Source organism: Hyaena hyaena, unplaced genomic scaffold, assembly GCF_003009895.1.
Source record: "Hyaena hyaena isolate Hyena2069 unplaced genomic scaffold, ASM300989v1 scaffold_198, whole genome shotgun sequence".
In the NCBI taxonomy this organism is placed as follows: domain Eukaryota; kingdom Metazoa; phylum Chordata; class Mammalia; order Carnivora; family Hyaenidae; genus Hyaena; species Hyaena hyaena.
In genome coordinates, this window is record NW_024080829.1 from 1,855,971 (window position 1) to 1,879,801 (window position 23,831).

At 34.4% G+C, this 23,831-nt stretch overlaps 1 protein-coding gene across 1 annotated transcript in view; it reads right to left on the reverse strand.

The window, feature by feature from the left end:
• KIAA1109 (KIAA1109 ortholog) overlaps positions 1–23,831 on the reverse strand; it is a 211,584-nt gene that overhangs the window by 168,840 nt on the left and 18,913 nt on the right. The window contains exons 6-10 of the mRNA XM_039241608.1: positions 22,617–22,681; positions 6,786–6,972; positions 3,881–3,962; positions 3,312–3,505; positions 592–671 (exon numbers count right to left, since the gene is read on the reverse strand). Coding sequence (XP_039097539.1) covers positions 592–671; positions 3,312–3,505; positions 3,881–3,962; positions 6,786–6,972; positions 22,617–22,681 — 608 coding nt within the window. The remainder of the gene's footprint in view (positions 1–591; positions 672–3,311; positions 3,506–3,880; positions 3,963–6,785; positions 6,973–22,616; positions 22,682–23,831) is intronic.

Below are 23,831 nucleotides of genomic sequence, written 5' to 3' on the forward strand. Positions count from 1 at the left end.
CAACAGCTTTACCCATCATTGCTTTTGTACCAACAGTGAAAATGTCAATATGGTGAAACAGGCAAATAACATTCTAGCTTTATTTTGAAAATACTTTGACTTCACAAATCCCATGAAAGGCAGTAAAAGGCCAGAAGTAGGAAAAAAGAGCTAAATGTCTAATGCTTAGCTACTTTTGTAAAATTCAAACCACTTGTGAGGCATTGTAACCAGCTAGATTTCAATCCTTAAACTTTAAGCCTCAAATCTAATATACCATGATTATTTTCTTAAGATAGTATGAACTACCTTAATTGTCACCACATTCTCTAGAGATTTTCACAGAAGGTCATTTACTTTCACAATTTTTGAGGTATACTTCTAAAAACAGAATTGAACCAAAGATTCCTATATTGTTCTCCTTTGGTCTGAAATAAATATTTAATTTTTGACAAATGACATTGACATTCTTTAGGCAAGCATTCTGACATCCACATTTCCCATTTATTGATGTTTATTTTATCCTAAGGAGACTTAAAACATCATTAAATATCAACACTTCGTAGAAGAAACAGAACTGTAGCTATGAAACATACTTTCAAAGATTAATACCTGGTTCATCCATGTAGTAGTAGATGTCAACATCATTTGACTGCATCACCACAAAACCTTCTCCCATTAATCTTGGTGGTCTAGAAGAGGAGGGGAGAAGGCAAACTAAGCACATCTCCGGAAAATAAAATGTTCAATATTCTACTACATGGCAATGAGAAAGGATGAAATCTGACCATTTGTAGCAACGTGGATGGAACGTTGCCTAGGTGAAATAAGACAGGCAGAAAAGGACAGATACCATATGTTTTCACTCATATGTGGAACAGGAGAAACTTAACAGAGGACCATGGGAGAGGTGAAGGGGAAAAAAATAGTTGGGGAGCCCTAGGGAGGGAGGCAAAGAGACTCTTTTTTTTTTTTTAATAGTTTATTCATTTTTGAAACAGAGAGACAAAGCATGAGTAGGGGAGGGGCAGAGAGAGAGGGAGACACAGGCTCCAGGTTCTGAGCTGTCAGCACAGAGCCCAAGGCGGGGCTCGAACCCACGAACTGTGAGATCATGACCTGAGCCGAAGTCGGATACTTAACCGACTGAGTCACCCAGGCACCCCAAGAGACTCTTAAAGACTGAGAACTGAGGGCTGATAGGGGTGGGGGGAAGGGGAATGATGGGCATAGAAAAGGGCACTTGTTGGGATGAGCACTGGGTGTTATATGGAAACCAACTTGACAAGAAACTAAAAAATAAAATGTTCAGTATTCTAATTATGGTAGTAATAGGGGAAAACAAAAAGAGAAAAAAATCTAAAAAGCAATCAACTGTAGCATCTTGAAAAGGGTAAACATCATTCACAGGGACAAGGAAGTGTTCCATAGCTAGATATTCCATACTAGACTAAATAATAAAGTGGCACTAAAAAATTTTTAGTCAATATATTAGTTTCAGAAAGAAAAAGAAAAAAGAAAATTTGTTTTAAATTTTTTAAGATTTAAATGAGAGAAATCAATTTAAACAAAGTTTAATTAAATACAAGAGAACAATGATCACTATAATTATATTCTGCATTTGCAATAAAAATTTAAAACTAAGCTTAAAATTCAACCATTTTATATTAACAATACTTTATAACTGAATAAGAAATATTTTATATATTTCTAAAATAAACTTTAATCTTTCAGAAACATTAAATTAAAAAATGTTAAGTCATTTTTTTTCTAACAACTTTATATTATCTATTTCCAAGAATATTTAGTTGATCAACTTGAAAACACTCTGGAATGAATGTCTCTCTACAATCACTTTCTCACAAACTATTAATTTTTATTTGCTTTGATTCAGCAACCTTTCTCTTTGTCATCCATACACAACCACATCTTCCTTCCATAGCAAAAGGAACTTCTCAGTTATAAGATAATATATACAAATTCAGCAATCTTCTTCTAAGTATGTGTTAAACGGGGGCACGTAGGTGGCTCAGTCAGTTAAGGTCTGACTCTTGATTTTGGCTCAAGTCATGATCTCCCTGTTTGTGGGGTTTGTGGATAGAGCCCTGTGTCAGGCTCCATGCTGACAGTGTGCAGCCTATTGGATTCTCTCTCTCCCTCTTTTTCTGCTCCTCCCCCACTCACGTGCTCTCTCTCTCAAAATAAACTTTAAAAATACGTATTAAGTGACAGAAGTTAATGTTTAATATCATCATTTAATCTCCACTCCTACTTCTGAAGAGTGAAAAATACAATTTTAAATCTTTTTACAAAAATTAATAGCAAAACATCTTTTATGTTACTCTAGTAATTTTCACAAAATCCAGACTTATTCAATATTATAATTTTACCCATAAATATAGAAATGTGTACACAGCCCACATTCTACAAGATGCTTAGCAAAATCTGTGGTTAAGAGTGAGGTGAGCTAAACACACAGCCTCCCTGGTTCTCAAGTAGGGAAAACTTCTACATCATTCTACCCAAGCCCCAGAAAATCTAATACAAGACAGCCAAAAGTTAGAACTAAGAAGGAATATTCATGCTTCTTATAACTTCATAAGCTTTATATTGCCTACACACAAAGATAAAAGCTGCGACATAGTGGAAACTTATTACATATACATTTAAATTACACAAGTGCAACCACAGAGTCTCCATCACAAAAAAGAACAGATTGAGAATAACATAAAGACATGAGGCTCTTATCCCCCCATGAGCCTGTGACCTGGAGTCAGATGAGAGTAATGTGTCTGCTGTTCCTTCAGAGTCCCATTCCATTCATATGAAAGCATCCCACCACAATGAGAGTGAGTTTAGTCTGCATCCTTCACACAATGTGTCTAGTGGGTATTATTCATACAATGTGAAGCAGCTACTTCACTGAAGACAAAACAAATCTGGAAAGCTAGACAGAAAATAGTACTCCACTATACTGCATTTATTGAATATACTATTAATTCATCCCTCCCAAAAATACAAATCTACCTGTTAAATATATTTTCTAAAATACAAACATGAAAGTTTAACTGCCCAAAATAAGTTTCCCAAATACAGTGAGAAGGAAAAAGGTACCATTATAGTTCTAATCTTTTAGGAAAATATTTAAAATTAGAGTTCATCAAAGAATAGTATATCCATTTATCTTATAAAGACTACACTGTTAACTGATTTAATAGAGAAATATACTCAATTATTGCCCAATATGTAACAATAAAAACTTAAAAGGATGCTGAAGATTCTAACTGATATCTATATTAGAAATAAAGAAGTTATTTTTATAACTTTCTTACTCATCATTTTGAAGACCAACATATCTCGGACTGGGAACAAGCATGACTCGAACATTTTCAAGCTTTCCTTTCACAATATGCATAAATTGATCAAGATGACTGGAAGGTGGCTTTGTAGTATAAGTTAAGAAAGCATCATCAAAGTTGATACATAGAGTCTGAGGTTGGTAATGATTTCCAAAGGCCAAACGTCCCTAAAAAGTAGACAGGAGACATTATGATATAATATACAAGCCATATTTTTTCCCTTGTTGACCTAATAACAGACATTTTCAAACAACAACTAAATGATTCCACTTTAGAACTATATAGTATTCAAACTACCACACTGATCAGTTTAGACCGGTGTTTAAAGAAATTTAAGTACTTATGAATAAATAGCCCTTATAACCTAACAAATTTGTGCTAAGATAATACTGATGTTAAAATAATTCTTTCATGCTTTATGAACTTTGGAACCAAAACAACCCTAAAAATTACTTTATTTTCTCAAGTGAAAAGTTTATTTGCAAAAATAAGAGGCTCTGTTATTAACCCACTAAACATTAATTGCAGTAAAATTTACTTACTGTGCTCACATTAACTTTTATGACTGGAATAAGTGATCTCCATGAAGACGTGGGGTCCTGAGATTCTGTTTTTACTTTAACTCTGAGGAAATAATAAAAATAAAAATAGACATACATAAGAAAAACTTAAATAGCCATGAATATAGTTGGCTTCTTCACAATACACATTAATACCAGCTACAACTTTCCAAATACATCTAATGACTATGCCAGTAAACAAACTAATGACAGCATCTAACAGAATACTAATATCTTTAAATATCTCTTGGAACGCACTCTATGATATGATACCTTAGACAGGCAAGGTATAATAACAAAACTATTTTTAGAGTGATAAGGTTTAATGACAAAAGTATAAATTACAATACGCTCTCATTACATTATACTCATTATATTACAACATGACATTTTAGAAGACAACCCAAATTATTTTTTAAGGCAACTTAAATTATCAAAAGAACAAATGACCAAGGTACAAGTCACTTTGACATTGCCTATTATTTTAAGTACTTTTGACAACTCACCTGATCTTTCCCTCCCCTATCTTCATCACTTTGTGACAAAATAATTTCTTCTCAATAAAATGAAAATAAAAATATAGGCCAAGATTAAGAAAAAGTGGCCACACACAAAGTACAAAAAATTTAAGATACCATATTTCACAAGTCACTAAAGATTTCAGATGAGAACACAAGGCCTATCTCTTCAATAACCCAGTAACTCCTAATTCACACTTCTGAAGCCATCTCCACTAATGTACCCCTCAGTGCCTAAAACAAAATTTGAAACTGACCTCACTACCCCCCTACCCTCTAACCTCTTTCTCTTAAGGTTCCCTGAGCATGACCACTGATTAAATTACAAGCTGGATTCATTATTGATTCCTCCTTCTTACTCATTCTCCACATCTAATCTATCACTGTCTAACAGATTCATTTGTCTAAATATACATGGAATCCATCTACCTTTCTCCCTTCTCCTTGGAACCAACCCAATAGATGATCATCTCTTCCCTGAATTGTCACATCTTTCTTCCCTTCTCAAAATGTATAAGTTTTATTTCATTTTGTCTTATTGCAATAGGTAGTACTTAGGAGTGGAAAGGAAGGATGAAAGGGGACATCCTTGCTTTGTACCTGATCTTAGTGGGAAAGTTTCTAGTTTCTCACCATTAAGTGTATTGTTAACTGTACAGTTTCTATAGATACTCTTTATCAAGTCAAAGAAGTTCTCTATTCCTAGTTTACAGTGAGATTTTAATCATGAATGGCGGTTGGATTTTATCACATACTTCTTCTGCATCTATTGATATGATCATTTGATTTTTCATTTTTAGCCTGTTGATTTTTGAATGCTGAGATAGCCTTGTATACCTAGTAGCTTTTTAAAAGTAGATGAGGGCATTTATTGTCAAGTATATATTTAATGGATATTCTGTCCCAGGCACTGAGCTGAGAGCCGGGGGATATTGAGAATATGACAACAGTTCTGTTTTGAGGGAATCTGTAGCCTAGAATGGGAGTAAGAATAGTTAACAGGCAATTTTAGTGCAAGAAGTGTTACCATAGGGAATAAGAGAATTTAGTGGGCACACACAGAAGGATCAGGGAGAGCTGGGACACCTGAATGGTGAAGGAGTTAGGCAAAGAATATCAACAGTCTTCCATAGGGAAGAAACATATGCAACACAGAAGTTGTTTACTGAAGCAGGAGTAGATTGGGGTGGGGAAGGAAGAAATAAAACCTTCTATGTTTGCAGATGATACAATCTGACACAATCTGTGCAGACTATCTGAAAGAACCTACAAAAAGACTCTTGGAACCAATAAGCAAATATAGCAATGTTGTGGAATTCAAAGTTAATATTATATAAAAGTTCATCACTTTCCTATATACCAGCAATGAACAAGTGAAATTTGAAATTAAAAGATAATACCATTTAAATTAGCACCCACAAAATGAAATACTTACAAATTTAACAATACATATAGAAGATCTACATAAGGAAAACTATAAAACTCTAATGAAAGATATCAAAGAAACAAATAAATGGAGTGATATCCCATGTTCATTGATAGGAAGATTCCATATGATCAAGAGTTAGTCTTTCTCAACTTGATCTACAGGTTCAACATAATCTCAATTGAAATCCCAGCAAGTTGTTTTATGGATATTAACTAATTGATTATAAAGTTCACACGGAGAAGCAAAAGACTCAGAATAGCCAACACACCACTGAAGGAAAACAACAAACTTGGAGGACTGACACTACCTGACTTCAAAACTTCCTTTAAAACTACAGTGATCAATGCCAACCTAATTTCCTAGGAGAAGAAGGATATCTGGGCTTATATTTTGGACCACTTCTTAAAGCTCTGTTAAGGTATACTTTGTATACATGACATGCAAAAAAGTGCACTTATCTAATGTTAACAATTTGGTAAACTTTGACACATATATAAAGTAATGAAACAAAAAAAAGAAACTACAGTAATCAAGACAGTGTGGTACTAGTGAAAATATAGACACATAGGTCAATGTAACAGCTCAGAAAGCCCAGAAACAGATGAAACAAAATCATATATTTGTATATGCACCCTAAATATATATTTTGTACATATATTCACGTACACGCACTCAAAAGGAAAAAAAGCAAATAGATAACAATAGCCATCAATATGGAGAAAAGTAGGACTAGTTAGCAGAACAGGACTGCTTTTATATTATATAATTCTGTATTATTTGAATTTATGAAAGAATTATAGAATTATTTATCTGAATATAAGTCTTAGTAAAAGTACAAAAAAAGATTAGGCTGTGTTTAGGTGAGTAGTGTTGGTGATATTCTAATAAAAGCAAATGTTTAAATGTTGGAGATTAATAAAATTCAAGTGTGACAATGAACCTTTCAATTTTAGACTGGGCTCTTGTTCTTCCATTTTCCCGTGATTTATCATCCTCTTTCTTGGGTGGAATTATTGTTGGTTCCAAACCAAACAATTCTTGAAGACGTCCATAAAGATCCGAACGGTTATATACATGAAATTCAAAGTCATTGACTGTGATGTATAATCTGGTTTCTGCCTTTGGATCTAAAGATACCAATTACAAAAAAAAAAGTTTTTAGTCAACATTTTAAAAGCTTTAGGCAAAGGTTTTAGTAAAATCTTATTATCACAACTAAAATAACTCAATTTATTTTAAATAGAATCTAAGAGAAAGAGAATTGTAAAAATTTTTAAATATATTTAATTTATATAACATAATTCATAAAAACATATAAATATATTTTTAAAGGATATAAAACAAAGAATGAGGAAGGAAAAAAACTGATGTTACCACAGTCCAATTTAGCATTCTAAAACAACCTGAATTTCTGTCTGTGTACCGACAGAATTTAAAGACTTTATGCTAAGAATAATAGCAAAGTACCATCTACAGATTAAAAGTAAAACTTTATCCTAACAACAAAATTACAGTAAAATAGGGGCGCCTGGGTGGCTCAGTCGGTTAAGTGTCCAACTTCAGCTCGGGTCATGATCTCACGGTTCGTGGGTTTGAGCCCCACACTGGGCTCTGTGCTGACAGCTAGCTCAGAGCCTGGAGCCTGTCTTCGGATTCCATGTCTCCCTCTCTCTCTGACCGTCCCCTGCTCACGCTGTCTCTCTCTCTCTCTCTCTCTCTCAAAAATAAATAAAACATTAAAAAAATTACAGTAAAATATAAATAGTAAAATGTTCAAAGTAAGATGCATTTAAACATTACATTAGTATTTAAATTTTTACATAATAGAACTAAGATTTTTCATAAAAACTGTACAATACTAAAACCAAGATCTTATAAATTGAAAACTTCAAATAATAATCTTCTCAAATAAAAAATATAATTACCATAAACATAAGTAACAAGAGTAATTAAAAAATCTAACTACAAGAGAAATAAATGGAGCACTTGTTTCTACTGAAAAAAAAATAATCTAAGACAGTGCATTATAGGTCAACCAGAGGGTCAGAAAAAGTACCACAGTCAGTGCTTTCTTTTGTACTCTTTTTACTTATGTTCTACGGGGGGCGGGGAGTTGAGAGTGCTTTTCTTTAACCTTTATCTATTTTTCTCCCTATAAAATTCCATTGAAGGACCATTAAAATTAGATATGATCAGTTAGAAGGACTATGGAGAACTGTTATTAACTTTCATTATAGTAGCTTACTCTGTGGTTTATTTTTGTTTCGCTTTGTTTTTTTTTCAAGTTTTTATTTAAATTCTAGTTGGTTAACATACTGTAATATTGGTTTCAGGAGAAGAATTTAATGACTCATCACTTATATATAACACCCACTGCTCATCACAACCAGTGCCTTCCTTAATACCCATTGCTCATTTAGCCCATCCCCTATACACCTTCCCTCCAGCATTGCTCAATTTGTTCTCTTGTAAGAGTCTCTTATGGTTTGCTGCCCTCTTTTTTCTATATATATGATATACACCTTTAGTAATGTACCAAATTTCATCAAAATTAATTTCTTCTTGGGTTACTAGCAAACAAAAAAATCACATAAAATGTCAACCACCCTAAATAAATATAAATTTTATTATAAATAAATAAATGAAAAATACTATCATTCATACTTCAAAAATAAACTATGAAAAAGGAATCAAAAACTTTCATTTTTAAAAAATTTATTTATTTATATTGAAGTTAGTTAACATACAGCATGGTATTGGTTTCAGGAGCAGAACCCAGTGCTTCATCACTTAAATTTAACACCCAGTGCTCATCCCAATAAGTGCCCTCCTTAATGTCCATCACCTGTGTAAGCCCATCCCCCGACCCACTTCCCTCCAGCAACCCACAGTTTGTTCTCGAGTCTCTTATATTTGCCTCCTTCTCTGTTTTTAATCTTATTTTTCCTTTCCTTCCTCTATGTTTATGTGTTGTGCTTCTTAAACACCATATGAGTTAATTCATATGATATTTGTCTTTCTCTGAGTTATTTCACTTAGCATAATACACTCTAGTTCACTCATGTTGTTGTAAATGGCAAGATGTCATTCTTTTTAACCACTTAGTAGTATTCCATTGTGTATGTGTGTGTGTATATGTATATGTATGTGTATATATGTGTGTGTGTATACGTGTGTGTGTATATGTATATACATATATATATATGTACATATACACACACACACACGCCATTTCTTTATCCATTCATCAGTCGATGGACATTTGGGTTCTTTCCATAATTTGGCTATTGTTGATAGAGCTGCTATAAACACTGGGGTGCATATGTCCCTTCAAATCAGCATTTTTATATTCAATCTGAATTTCTAGTGTGCAATTGCTGGGTCATAGTATAGCTCTATTTTTAATTTTTTGAAGACTCTCCATACTGTTTTCCAGAGTGGCTGCACCAGTACAAAAGGGTTCCCCTTTATCTATCCTCACCAACATCTGTTGTTTCCTGAGTTAATTTTAGTCATTCTGACAGGTGTGAGGTGGTTATCTCATTGTGGTTTTGATTTGCATTTCTCTGATGAGTGACGTTGAGCATCTTTTCACGTGTCTGTTAGCCATATGGATGTCATCTTTGGATAAGTGTCTATTCATGCCTTCTGCCCATTTCTTCACTGGATTATTTGTTTTTTGGGTGTGGAGTTTGACAAGGTCTTTATAGATTTTGGATACTAACCCTTTATCCAATATGTCATTTGCAAATATCTTCTCCGATTCTGTAAGCTGTCTTTTAGTTTTCCTGATTGTTTCCTTTGCTATGCAGAAATTTTTATCTTGATGAGGTCTCAATAGTTCATTTTTGCTTTTACTTCCCTTGCCTCCAGAGCCATATCTAGCAAGACGTTGATGTGGCTGAGGTCAAAAAGGTTGCTGCCTGTTTTCCCCTCTAAGATTTTGATGGCTTTCTGTCTCACATTTAGGTCTTTCATCTATTTCGAATTTATTTTTGTGTATGGTGTAAGAAAGTGGTCCACGTTCATTCTTCTGCATGTAGCTGTCTAGTTTTCCTAGCACCATTTGCTGAAGAAACTTTTTTCCAATGGATATTCTTTCCTGCTTTGTCAAAGATTAGCTGGCCATACATTTGTGGGTCCGGTTCTGGGTTCTCTATTCTGTTCCATTAATCTATGTATCTGATTTTGTGCCAGTACTATACTGTCTTGATGATTACAGCTTTGTAATACAGCTTAAAGTCCAGAATCGAGATGTTTCTTGCTTTGGTTTTCTTTTGAAAAACATTACTTTGGCTATCTGGGCTCTGTTCTAGTTCCAGTAAATTTTAGGATTGTTTGTTCTAGCTCTGTGAAGAATGCTGTTGTTATTCTGATAGGGATTGCGCTGAATGTGTAGATTGCCTTGGGTAGTATTGATATTTTAACAATACTTGTTCTTTCAATCCCTGAGCACAAAGTGTTTTTCCATTTCTTTGTGTCTTCTTCAATTTCTTTCATATGCTTTCTAAAGTTTTCACTGTACAAATCTTTTATCTCTTTGGTTAGGTTTATTCTTAGATATTTTATGGGTTTTGATGCAAATGTAAGTAGGACCCATTCCTTGATTTCTCTTTCTGCTGCTACGTTATTGTTGTATAGAAATACAACCAATTTCTGTATGTTGGTTTTATATTCTGTGACTTTACTGAATTCATATTTCAGTTCTAGCAGTTTTCTGAAGGAGTCTTTTAGGCTTTCCATGCAGAATATCATGTCATCCGTCAAGAGTGAATGTCTGACTTCTTCTTTACCAATTTGTATTTTTATCTTTTATATCTTTTTGTTATCTGATTAGGCTATGACTTCCAGTACTATGTTAAATAAAAGTGGTGAAATCGACATCCCTGTCATGTTTCTGATCTTGGGGGAAAAGCTCTCAGTTTTTTCCCACTGAGGATGATATTATCTGTGGGCCTTTTATATATGGCTTATCCCTACTTTCCCTTCAAGAAAGGATATTGTATTTTGTCAAATGTTTTTTTCTGCATCTATTGAAAGGATCATATGGTTCTTATCCTTTCTTTTATTAATATGGTGTATCACACTGATTTGCAAATAGTGAACTAGCCCCACAGCCCAGGAATAAATCCCACTCGATCATGGTGGATAATTCTTTTATTGTTGAATTTGATTTGCTAGTATGTTGTTGAGAATTTCTGCATCCATGTTCATCAGGGATATTGGCCTGTAATTCTCCTTTTAGTGGAATCTTTGTCTGCTTTTGGAATCAAGATAATGCTTGCCTCATAGAATGAGTTTGGACACTTTTCTTCCATTTCTAATTTTTGAAACAGTTTGAAAAGAATTGCTATTAACAACATTCATTTTTTACAGAGTAATACTTTCAATTCTATTTCAATCTAGGTTTTCTCCTTCATTATTTCCTAAGATAATGGGGGAGGCGGGAGTAGTTAAACCTAATCCTTAAAAAAACAAAAAACAAAAATCAGTGTTTAGAAGCTTTAACTTTTCTGGTATTTTTCAAATAGCTCTTGACCTATGTTCCCTCCTATTTCTTCAGATTTATCACAGGATTAAAAACTAAGGCAACTCCCTAAACTATTACAATCAAGTATTTTTGCCCCTTTTCCTTGCTGTAGGTCAAATTCTTAAATAAAATAAAAATAGGAAACACCAGATTTTAATACATTTGAAGTATTTAAGACTTGATAGTAATATTATTATCCATTTTTAAGTAAGTCATCAAACACTATCACTGATTATGTTTAAATCTTTTCTCAGTAGTCATCCCAACCTCTTCCCAAAATGCCAGGGTCAAATATCCAGAAAAGTACTCAAATATCTCCAATTTGAAACGTTGACAGGTGACAGATATCTCACACTTGGCATATCCAACCAAACATCTGATTTTCTCACCTGAACTTACTCAATAATATTCCTCATCTTATCAATAGTATGTCAGTCTTTTCAATTGCTCAGGCTAAAAAAACTGCTTGCTTGCTTTCATGTCCAGATAGTATCAGCGAATTCTGTCAGATTTCCTTTCAACATGTATCCAAAATCCAACCACTTCTCACACTCTGGCCCAACTTACCATCAACTTGCACCTGTTTTAATACAAAAGCCTCATAACTGGTCTCCCTGCTTTTTGCCCTTATTCACCTTACGGCAATGCCTTACACATTGGCCAGATCTTACGAAAACCTAACTGAAGTCATGTCCCTCTTCTGTTCCCTCACTTTCTAATGTCTTCCCCTCCCACTCACATTAATATCAATATCCTTTGAGTGACCTATAAAACCAATTCTCTTTGGGGTGCCTGGGTAGCCCAGTCGGGTAAGTGTCCAACTTCAGCTCAGGTCATGATTTCACGGTTCACAAGTTCGAGATGCACATGGGGCTCTCTGCTGATAACATAGAGCCTGGAGGCTGCTTTGAGTTCTGTGTCTCCCTCTCTCTTTGTCCCTCCCCTGCTCTCTCTCCCTCTCAAAATGAATAAATATTGAAAAAACAACAACAACAACAAAAACGTTCTCTTCTCACCTAATCTTCCCTCCAAATTAACCAGTCTCCATTTTGGTAATTAAATAGGAACTGAACAACCAGGAAATGTTCTTCTCCCATATATTTACAATTCATTTCCTTTCTTGTTTCATGTTTCTGTTTAACTATCCCCAATCAATGAAGCATTCCCTGATTTCCCTATGTAAAACAGTGCTCTCCTTGCAAACCAGAACTCCCTATTTTACTGAGTCTGCTTTTTTTCCTCAATGCCGTATTTTCCTCACCCATTCCTCAATGCTATATATATTTACTTGCTAATTACCTGAATCCCTCAGAACCTGAATGAAGCAAGCTCTGTAAGAGAAGGGACTTGTTTTATTCACTGTTATATCCCTGGTATCTACAACAATTCTCACCACATAAAAAAATTCATTTGTATGAAAGAATAACAGAGCACCTTACTACAATTCACACTCCTAAGTAAAACAAAAATATCCACAGATTTTTGAAAACCCCACATGTAGAAGCGTAATAACTGCAAAGTAGAATATTTTTCTATCCCCACATTGACCTATAGAAGTATGAACTAATTATTATACAATTCTTCAAAGTCATAAACAACTCAATCAAAATTTACCTCAAAACTCATTTAGATCATTTGTTTATCATGACCCCTGAATACGAATGCCCTGATCATTAGGACCATGCTATAAAAGTCACTGGATGAGCTGCAGAAGCAGCAATGGGGAAAATTAAGAGTCTGGACTAGCTCCTAATTAGATCAGCAGTGACGAATAAACAAAGAGTGACTGTATAAAAAATGGAAACAGGAGTCCTCTTTTTTCTTCACAATTTGATGGACATGCACAAGCGACCCTCTTCCTTCAATATAACTGATAATATATGAATATGACTATATTAACTTAATAAAGACACCAAGGCACAAAGGTAGAGAAAGTATCAGTCTCTAAAAGTATTTTGACAACACTAACACTAAATACTTGATGCTAAAATACTAGAAGGGCCCCTCAATAACACCTTCCCTATTTTCCCAACATTTTTGCATTAATTATTATTTATTGTTGCCTAGAATGCAAGCTCCATTAGAGAAGCATTTTTCCTATTGTGTTCACTATTATATCCCTGATGCCTAAAATAATGTCTGACACATAAGAGGTGTTCAATAAATATGTTAAATCATTAAATAGAAATAAGTGGGTTTTTTAACCTTTGAATTTATACTGAATTCTTTTTTTTAAATCTTCCACTTCATAATGTGATACAATGTTCATAATGATAAAAGCAGCTCACCTCTATTGAACATATGCTCTGTTCCAGCCACTGTTCTAGACACTCTACTCACCCAATCTCATTTAATCCTCACAGCAACCCTGGCAGTTGGAGCCTAAGACTGCACAAATAGAAAGTAGTAGAAGAACCCAAGATTCTAAATACTGGGTCTTCACCACAAAATAAAATTATTTATCAATTATATTAATAAATGTAATGATGGTTCCAAAAAAATGTTATTAATCCCTGAAAACAGAAATGTGTCAAGAATCCAGTTATTTCTTTGTAATTTTAGGAAAAACTGATCAACAGTCAAACCTTAAATGCAGTATTTAAAACTGTTAAATTCTGGTAACACTACATCTCTCAATGACATTTATCTCTTTTAGGAATCTTAAAAGCAGATTTTAAGTTTCATTCATTCTGATGACACTGCTTCAAAGCAAAAAATTTAATTTATATATAATTTAAGAAAAGTATACTTAGTTGACTCTTTAAATATCATCTCTACGTTAACAATTGCTCTATCCTTGAAGGTAGAAATCTTTTTCTCATACTCATTATCATTAAATATTTACATAGTGGACTCCCTGAAAATATTTGTTAATAAAATACTCAATTAGATAGACGTTAACTATAAATATAAAAGGTTCTTCACTTAATAAGCAGTTAGTTTATGGGGGAGGGAGAAGGTAAATGAATGTTGTAAAACTGCTTAAGTCTCCTGAGCAAACAGTTAATTGAGTCTTCTTGTTTTCCAAAGGGAAATTAGGAAACAGGCACTTATTTAATTATGTAATTGGGACACATGCTATTTGTAGTAAAAAAGCTGAAGTGTGAAGTGCTGCCAAGGCCTTGTAACACTTTGAATCAGTACTTAGTACAAAGACAAAATAGTCTACTGACCTTTTAAAAATTGTTCAAGGATTTTTATTTCCTTTATTTGACAAATAAGATTTAGATATACAAATGTAGAGTACTCAAATGTATTATGCTAAAACTTCTAAGTGACACAATGACAGAAGAGGACATACTTTACCATCATCTTTTCACATCTTAGCAATGTAAGAACCCCTCTGGATAAGAAAGATGCATCCCTCATTCAGATCAGTATTGATTTAAACTCTGTATCATCACATATTAAGAAACAATTGATCCTGCTACTTATTTCCAAAAGAATGGCTTAAAATCAACTATCCTAAAAGCCAAAATAAAGGTTTTTGATGGATATTCTCATTAATTTGTCTTTGGCCAACAACCAAATCACTAATTTCATGACCTAGGAAATATTTTACAACAAAAGCTATGGTAAACAAATTAGATGTGTTTTTCCTTTTTTAAAAAAAAAGATTAAACTGAACAACTGACAACTTTAAATCTGCTCCTGGATTAAATTGTCCCAGCCAAACTCAATGACACAGAATTTGTACACTTGAACACCCCTCTTTTCTCCTAATAAAACAGTTCTAAAACTTCCTCATGAATATCTTAGCCCTAACCACAGACAGACGTTAGCCTATCTCCTTGGAAGGCTAGTGGCAATTATCTATTAAGGCACACATTCCAATTAGGCTTTCAAATTTTTCACCAAGAAACGTCAAGCATCTCTACTTCCTGCTCGCTTAACTGTCAAAGTACATGGATCTGCCTTTAACCAGTAGGAAATAAAATCTAGACATAAGGTCCCATTAGTGAATATAATCCACCATTTAAATAAATCCCCTAATATTGTCCAACTTTTTATCAAAAGCTTAGTTTGCAGCCTACTCAATCCTCTACATAATATATTCTTTTTTTTTTTTAAATATTTTTTTATTTTTATTTCAAGGAGAGAGAGAGACAGCGCGAGCAGGGGAGGGTCAGAGAGAGAGGGAGTGACAGACTCTGAAATAGGCTCTAGGCTCTGAGCTGGCAGTCAGCACAGAGCCCGACGCGGGGCTCGAACTCACGAACCGCGAGATCATGACCTAAGCGAAAGTCGGACGCTCAACCGACTAAGCCACCCAGGCGCCCCGAATATATTCTAAATCTATCTCTGAATCATGCTAGATTAATAATGTACCTAGAGCAAATCCCTTATTCCTGCATTGCTATTTGGCATTATATCTTTTTTTTTTTTAAGTTTATTTATTTTGAGAGAGAGAGAGCGCATGAGTGGGTAAGAGGCAGAGAGAGTGGGGGAGAGAGAAAGGGAAAGAGAGAGAATACCAAGCAGGCTCTACACTGTCAGCACAGAGCCTGAGGTGGGGCTGAAACTCACAAACCACAAGATCATGACCTGAGCCAAAAACAAGAGCTGGATGCTTAATTGAGTGAGCCACCAGACACCCTTTGTGTCTTTATTTTTGAAAGGTGTGACTATGAGCATCTTGAGAATGTCATCATCTATAACAGAGAATTTCTTTTAAAAGCACTTGGAAGAGAAACTTCTTCAACCCTATCAAAGCTGTACTCCTCTTGATGAACATAAAGATTTAAATGTTAAAATGTAGAGCAATCCCTACCAAAATAACACCAAGCATTCTTCACAGGGCTAGAACAAACAATCCTAAAATTTGTATGGAACCAGAAAAAGACCCCCAAGAGCCAAAGCAATCTTGAAAAAGAAAACCCAAGCTGGAGGCATCACAAGCCCAGACTTCAAGATGTATTACAAAGTTATAATCATCAAGACAGTATGGTACTAGCACAAAAAAGGACACTTAGATCAATAGAACAGAATAGAGAACCCAGAAATGGACCCAAAAATGTATGGCCAACTAATCTCTGACAAAGCAGGAAAGAATATCCAATGGAATAATGACAGTCATTCAGGAAATGGTGCTGGGAAAACGGGACAGCAACATGTAGAAAAATGAACCTGGACCACTTTCTTATACCATGCACAAAAATAAATTAAAAATCGATGAAAGACCTAAATGTAACACAGGAAGCCATAAAAATCCTAGAGGAGAAACCAGGCAGCAGCCGCAGCAACTTCTTACTCAACACGTCTCTGTGTTGAAACAAAAGCAAAAATGAACTTTTGGGGCCTCATTAAATAAAAAGCTTCTGCAGAGCAAAGATAACAATCAGCAAAACTAAAAGGCAATTGACAGAATGGGAGAAGATATTTGCAAATGACATCAGATAAAGGGTTAGTATCCAAAATCTATAAAGAACTTATCAAACTCAACACCCAAAAAACAAATAATCCAGTGAAGAAATGGGCTAAAGACATGAATAGACACTTCTCCAAAGAACACATCCAGATGGTCAACAGACACATGAAAAAATGCTCAACATCACTCATCATCAAGGAAATACAAATGAAAACCATAATGAGATACCACCTCACACTTGTCAGAATGGCTAACATTAAGAACTCAGGCAGCAACACATGTTGGCGAGGATGTGGAGAAAGGATCTCTTTTGCACTGCTGGTGGGAATGCAAACTGGTGCAGCCACTCTGGAAAACAGTATAGAGGTTCCTCAAAAAGTTAAAAATAGAACTACCTTATGATCCAGCAATTGCACTACTAGGTATTTATCCAAGGGATAGAGATGCGCTGTTTCGAAGGGGCACATGCACCCCAATGTTTATAGCAGCGCTATCAACAATAGCCAAAGTATGGAAAGAACCCAAATGTCCATCAACAGATGAATGGATAAAGATGTGGTGTATATATACAATGGAGTATTACATGGCAATCAAAAAGAATGAAATCTTGCCATTTGCAGCTACATGGATGGAACTGAAGGGTATTATGCTGAGCAAAATTAGAGAAAAGACAAATATCACATGACTTCACTCATATGAGGAATTTAAGATACAAAACAGATGAACATAAGGAAAGGGAAGAGCAAAAAGAATATAAAACCAGGGAGAGGGACAAAACATAAGAGACTCTTAAATATGGAGAACAAACAGAGGGTTACTGGAGGGGTTGTGGGAGGGGATGGGCTAAACGGGTAAGGGGCATTAAGGAATCTACTCCTGAAATCACTGTTACACTATATGCTAACTTGGATGTAAATTAAATAAATTTAAAAATAAATAAATGTTAAAATGTAGGAAAATTTATGAGCAAATAATTAGAATTTCAAATGTGATAAAGTATACCAACTTTTAACATCACTATGAGGTGTGTCATCTTTTTTATTGCAAGCACTAGCACACCAAAGACAAAACAATTTAGATTTTTTAAAAAATTTTTTTAACATTTATTCATTTTTCAGAAATAGAGAGCACAAGTCAGGGAGGGGCAGAGAGAGAGGGACACAGAATCTTCAGAGACATAGAATCGGAAGCAGGCTCCAGGCTCTGAGCTGTCAGCACAGAGCCCAACGTGGGGCTCAAATCCACAAACCGCAAGATCATGACCTGAGCTGAAGCTGGATGCTCAATCAACTGAGCCACCCAGGAACCCCAATTTAGATATTCTTACATATTAAGATATAAAATATCCAAAAATTTTATTTCTCTTCTATATCAAGGACAATTACAGAGAAAACTGAGACATAGAAATATGTTAACATTAAGACAAAAAGAATCGAAGACACAAAATAGCATAAGAGACCCAGTCAATGAAGGGCCAATATATGAGCTATTTATATTAATCTGAGGTGTATTCATCGGAAGTAGTAATTACATTTTGCTCTATCCTTTGAAATGAGCTAAGTTCATGTCACTCCCCTTCTCAAATATCTTAAATGGCAGAGACTCCCAGGTGTTGAATATCCTTCACAACACAGTTTCATCCCCTATTATTCCTTTACCTTATATTCACCACTAGATTGAGTTACTTGCTAATTCCTAAACATACCCTTGTTTTCCAACCTCAACATCATTGGTCAAACCTGTTATTTACCTGAGACACACTCTCTTCTCCTCCACCTCTGCTTGACCTAATCCTACCCACTGTCATCATGCATGCTGCTTGAGAGGACTTTCACAACATTCTGTCTCCTAACATATGGGCTTAACTTTAATCATCATCAAACCAGGACCCTGCTGGGACCACACCAGGTGCACCATACTAAAACTGGTAATTTTAAGCATGGTATTTTTCCTCAACATATATTCCCCCTTCCCTCTCTCCTTAATTATAATTACTTATATGCATGTATATCCTGAAATAGATTTGGGTAACACCCAACTCCACCTTTTTAACGCCCCTCTTCCAGTTTAACACAATAATCAGTAAAATAAATTCAAAGTATCTGTTAAATAAGGTAAAAATTTTTATTAAAAGCTACCTCTTTCATGAAGGACTTGGGTCAGTTACTCTTGACCTCATCCATGTATTTTGATGTAATCTACTTGAAGGAAATGGAATATTTCATGATAAAATGAAGTAATTATTTTCTTTTTTTTTTTTTAGTAATTTTCTTCAAAAAAAAGCCATAAACAATCTAAGATGGTATTTTGCACATCTGTGAAAATTCTAAAGTGGGCAATCTCATTAGGCTGAGCTTTAAAACTTGCAGTTGCCTCTGGATACTGCAAATTATCATATTCATTCCTCCCATAAGCTTTTATCAGTGATTATATATAAGAATTTCCAAGAACCTACTTGGGCCATATTTGACAAGCCAGTTTTATAATATAAGGAGCATTAGACTAGAAGTCAGCAGACCTCAGTTTTCATTCTGGTTTTACCAAGTTATTAATCACAGGAATTTCTGTTTTTGCATCTGCAAAATGTGGATTTTTAAGAACATTAGTTACTTCCAAATTGATAAAAATTTTGAGAAAATCAGTTGTTTCCTAATTGTGTTCCTTAGCATTCTGGAGTAAAGAGCACAGGGTAATGGGAGAGGGTTTTTAAGGTCAAATGGGTCTACTCAACTCATATCCCTATCATTTTATTGGTTGATAAGAGTATCTTTAAAACACTGAAAAAATTTTATAATAAAATTTCTAACATAAATATACAAATGAGAATTTTTTTAAAATATAAATAAAGAGAACTTCTGTGTCAGTTCTACTGCAATCTTATTAACAATAAAGCTTATGTTAACTAAATGTGGGGGGAAAAAAACTAAACTAAGAGTAAGTCAAAAGAGCAAATCATCTAATGAAGAGATTGCAAGATTAACAGAAGCATGACAGGCAGCAAAAAAATATGGTCCTCAAAAAAATCTCTCTCTAAGGTACAAACTAAATCAGAGTGAGAAATACTGGGCCTGCTCAAAGTTATCTGAATGTGTCAAAAGCTGGGACTGAACTCAAAAGAAATTGGCTCTCAGTAATGAGTGCTAGCCATTTCTGAAGTACAAGTAGGGTATCTTTACTTAAATGCCACCTTTGAGGCTTACAGTCAAATAAAATATCAAAAATAATCAAAAATACTCTCTCCACAAAATTTAATGTGGATAACAATGTAGGAAAGTGACTCAAAAAATTTTATTTATATTTGATAAAAGTCAAAACTTCAAATATTTCCAATACACCAATATACTGACTGTCTAAAGAATATTTATTTCCTGTGAAAATGCTTATACCAATTGCTAAAAAAAAAAAAAAAAAAGAGGTAAAAAATCTGGGTGAACAATTGATATTCTAAAGCTACAGACTAGCAACTGCTCATTACACATAGCCATTCTAACCCACAGAGGACAGAAAAAAGCCTATTCCAAACTACAACAAAATACATGTATCACATAAGGTCACTAAATGTATGCTCAAAATTATTCAATAAACAAGTCTAATTTTTAGGAAACTTTTCCCAGACATGAAATCTACCCATTATTTTTCTAGTCATTCTGATTTCATTAATTTTAAAGCTACCAAATTCTCATCAATTTATGCCAGTCGTTTCAAGGAAAAGTACATGATGTATTATGGTGAAAGGGGAAAAGCTTGTGGGAGCAAGGGAATGACAGTTAAAAAAAAAAAAAAGACTAAAAGTGAAGTAATAGTGAATGCAAAAGTAATTTAGGCTAGCTCAATCTTGTGCTAAGTTTAAAAATTTTTGCAACTTTAAATCTAGTTTCCCATAGAAATAAAATTATAAAGAACAGCAAGATTATTAAAGTGAACCCCCCAAAAAAGAGAAAAACCTAACTGGAAAGTTCCAAAGTTCTGTAGAACCTAACCACCATTTGAGAATCTCAATGTGGGGTACCAGAAACACAGGATGTGCTAACAGCTAAGAAAAGGTGCAGGAGCCTCATCAACTTCTGACACTTCTCTCCAAGGCCCCACCTAAAATCTTATAAAACTAGTTATCAGAGTATGGTCTGCGGACATTTGCAGGGATCCCAACATCTGTTCCAGGGACCATGAATTCAAAACTATTTTAATAGTATTATTATACGAAAATGTTTAACTTTTTCTCAATTACTCTCCCATGAATAAACAGTGGAGTTTCTTTTAAAGACTGTATGATACATGGTACTTCAACAGACTGAATATAAAAGTAGATATGAGAATCCAATTATCTTCCATTAAGCTAGACATTAAAGTGATTTGCAAAATATACAATAATACCACTCTTCTCATTATTTGGTTTTTGGGAGTTTTTTTGTTTTTTGTTTTTTTTGCTTCAGAGAAGTTATTTTTCATAAAATATGGTACAGGGTTTACTATATATTTTGAAGGTGGCACCAGAAGGAACTTCATTATTTTTTTTAAATTCAAGTAAGTTAACATATAGTGTGGTATTAGTCTCAGGAGTAGAACCCAGTGATTCATCACTTACATAGAATGCCCAGTGCTCATCCCAACAAGTACCCTCTTTAATGCCCAGCATTCATTTAGCCCATCCCTCCACCCATCACCCCTCCAGCAACCCTCAATTTGTTCTCTGTATTTAAGAGTCTCTTATGGTTTGCCTCACTCTCTGTTTTTATCTTATTTTTCCCTCCCTTCCCCTATGTTCATCTGTTTTACTTCTTAATTTTAATAAAATCAAAAATGTTTCTATTTATCAGGCATAATTTTGAATGCAAGATTTATCAATATAAATTACATAAATAAAAGCTCTTGGAGGTCCTCAGTTATTTAGAAGACTATACATATAGTTCTTGAGATCGAAAAGTTAAGGAACCACTATTCTAAGGAGTAAAGTCAAGGTCTACATTCCTTGAAGCTCCTGGTAATGATTAACATCAAGTAGGAGTGTTAGGGGCATAGGAGCACTTATAGAGTTGCAAAATGAAATCCTAGGGAGAAAATTCTGAGATGATAAAATTTTAATGATAAAAGCAGAACCAGAAGATAGTCTAGAGCTTTCATTTCCTCTTTTCTCTTCAACCTTAGCACAGTAGATAAATGACAATTAGAAGCAGTGTCAGGCAGGAAAGGTACAGTAGCTGTTAAGTAGGAAAAGTACCTTAGAATAATTAAAGAGTGCTAGGAAGTTCATTTTAACCAGAGTATGGGTTAGATCCACAGATGTAATAGGAGGTAAGGCTATGTACAGGGGTAAAGGTCATACTGAGGATAACTCTAAATAAATAATATGCTAAAATAACTAAATGTAATCAGGCAAGAGGAAAGCTGCTGAAAGATCTTCAGACAACTGGTGAGATAATCAGTCTGTAAATGCCAAAACTCTAAAAAGTATTTTTATATTATATATATCTTATATATATAATATAAATCAAATTTTGTAAATGCCAGAACTTTAAAAAATATTTTTATATTTTTATATTATATATTATATTATAAAATGTGAAATTTTTTTTAATTTTTTAATGTTTTATTTATTTCTGAGAGAGAGAGAGACAGCGTGAGCAGGGAAGGGTCAGAGAGATAGGGAGATACAGAATCTGAAGCAGGCTCCAGTCTCTGATCTAGCCGTCAGCAGAGAGCCAACGAGGTGCCTGAACCCATGAACCATGAGATCATGACCTGAGCCAGAGTCGGACGCTTACCCGACTGAGCCACCCAAGCACCCCTAAAATGTGAAATATTTCAATGTCCATAAATGAAAGCACTGATGATATAATTAAGGATTTCAAATACATAAAAACATGAAGACTCACCATGTTGCTTCTGCTTTGGATTATACATTTTCCACCACCGAAAAATTATAAATCCATCTTGAATTCTATGCAAGATAAATTACAAAATAAAAACTTCAGTAACAATTTACTTAATTCATTTAATTAATTATTATAAAAGGCTGGCAACGGGTAATGAATATGAAAATACAGAAAATTCTCCATGGATCACTGGTATAAATGTATCATAATTTATAATCTCCGAGTTAAAAAAAAGGAAAGAGAATTTGCATAGTCTAAATTACTCTATTTAGGTAAAATTTAATACCATATCACATGTAATAGGAAAATGAAGTGTTAACAGAAAAACTTTTTTTCTTTATAAATGATATTTTTTTAATGGTGTAAAAACTCTATAAACAAAAGGCCAAATCTTGAATGGGGGACATTAATTAACATGCTACCAGAAGCTTTTAAAGATACTCCTTCATCTCTGTAATCATATAGCACCCCATGTCCCAAAAGGATGAACATAGACTCTCAACTTCTTTTCACTTTTCTTTAAAAAGTAATGTTAAACTCACAAAGAAGTTGTCTCTACTGTTTTAATTGAAGTATGAGTGTTGCCAAACCACAGCACCTCTCAACTAATTCAAAACTTTCAAGTTCTAAGTTAAGAAATCAAATGTTAAGAAAATCACAAAAATAAGGTAAGCTTTTCTTTAAAGGCCTACAGAAGAAAGAACATATTTAATATATTATTTATCTTTTATTATATTCAGATTTGTGTTTCCTTTTTTTTTTTCCTTAATGTTTTATTTATTTCTAGGAGAGAGAGACAGCGTGAGCAGGGGAGGGTCAGAGAGAGAGGGAGTCACAGACTGAAACAGGCTCCAGGCTCTGAGCTGGCAGTCAGCACAGAGCCCGACGCGGGGCTCGAACCCACGAACCGCGAGATCATGACCCAAGCGAAAGTCAGACGCTTAACCGACTAAGCCACCCAGGCGCCCCTATGTTTCCTTCTTAAAATAAAATTAGAGGGGCACCTAGATGGCTCACTTTGTTAACGGCTGACTATTGATTTCAGCTCAGGTCATGATCTCAGGGTCGTTGAGATCAAGCACCACACTGAGCTCCATTCTGAGCATGGAGCCTGCTTAAGATTCTCTCTGTCCCTCTCCCTCTGCCCTTTCACCACTCGTGTGCTTGCTAGCGTTCTCTCTCTCTAAACAAAAATTAATAAAAAAAAATTAGAAT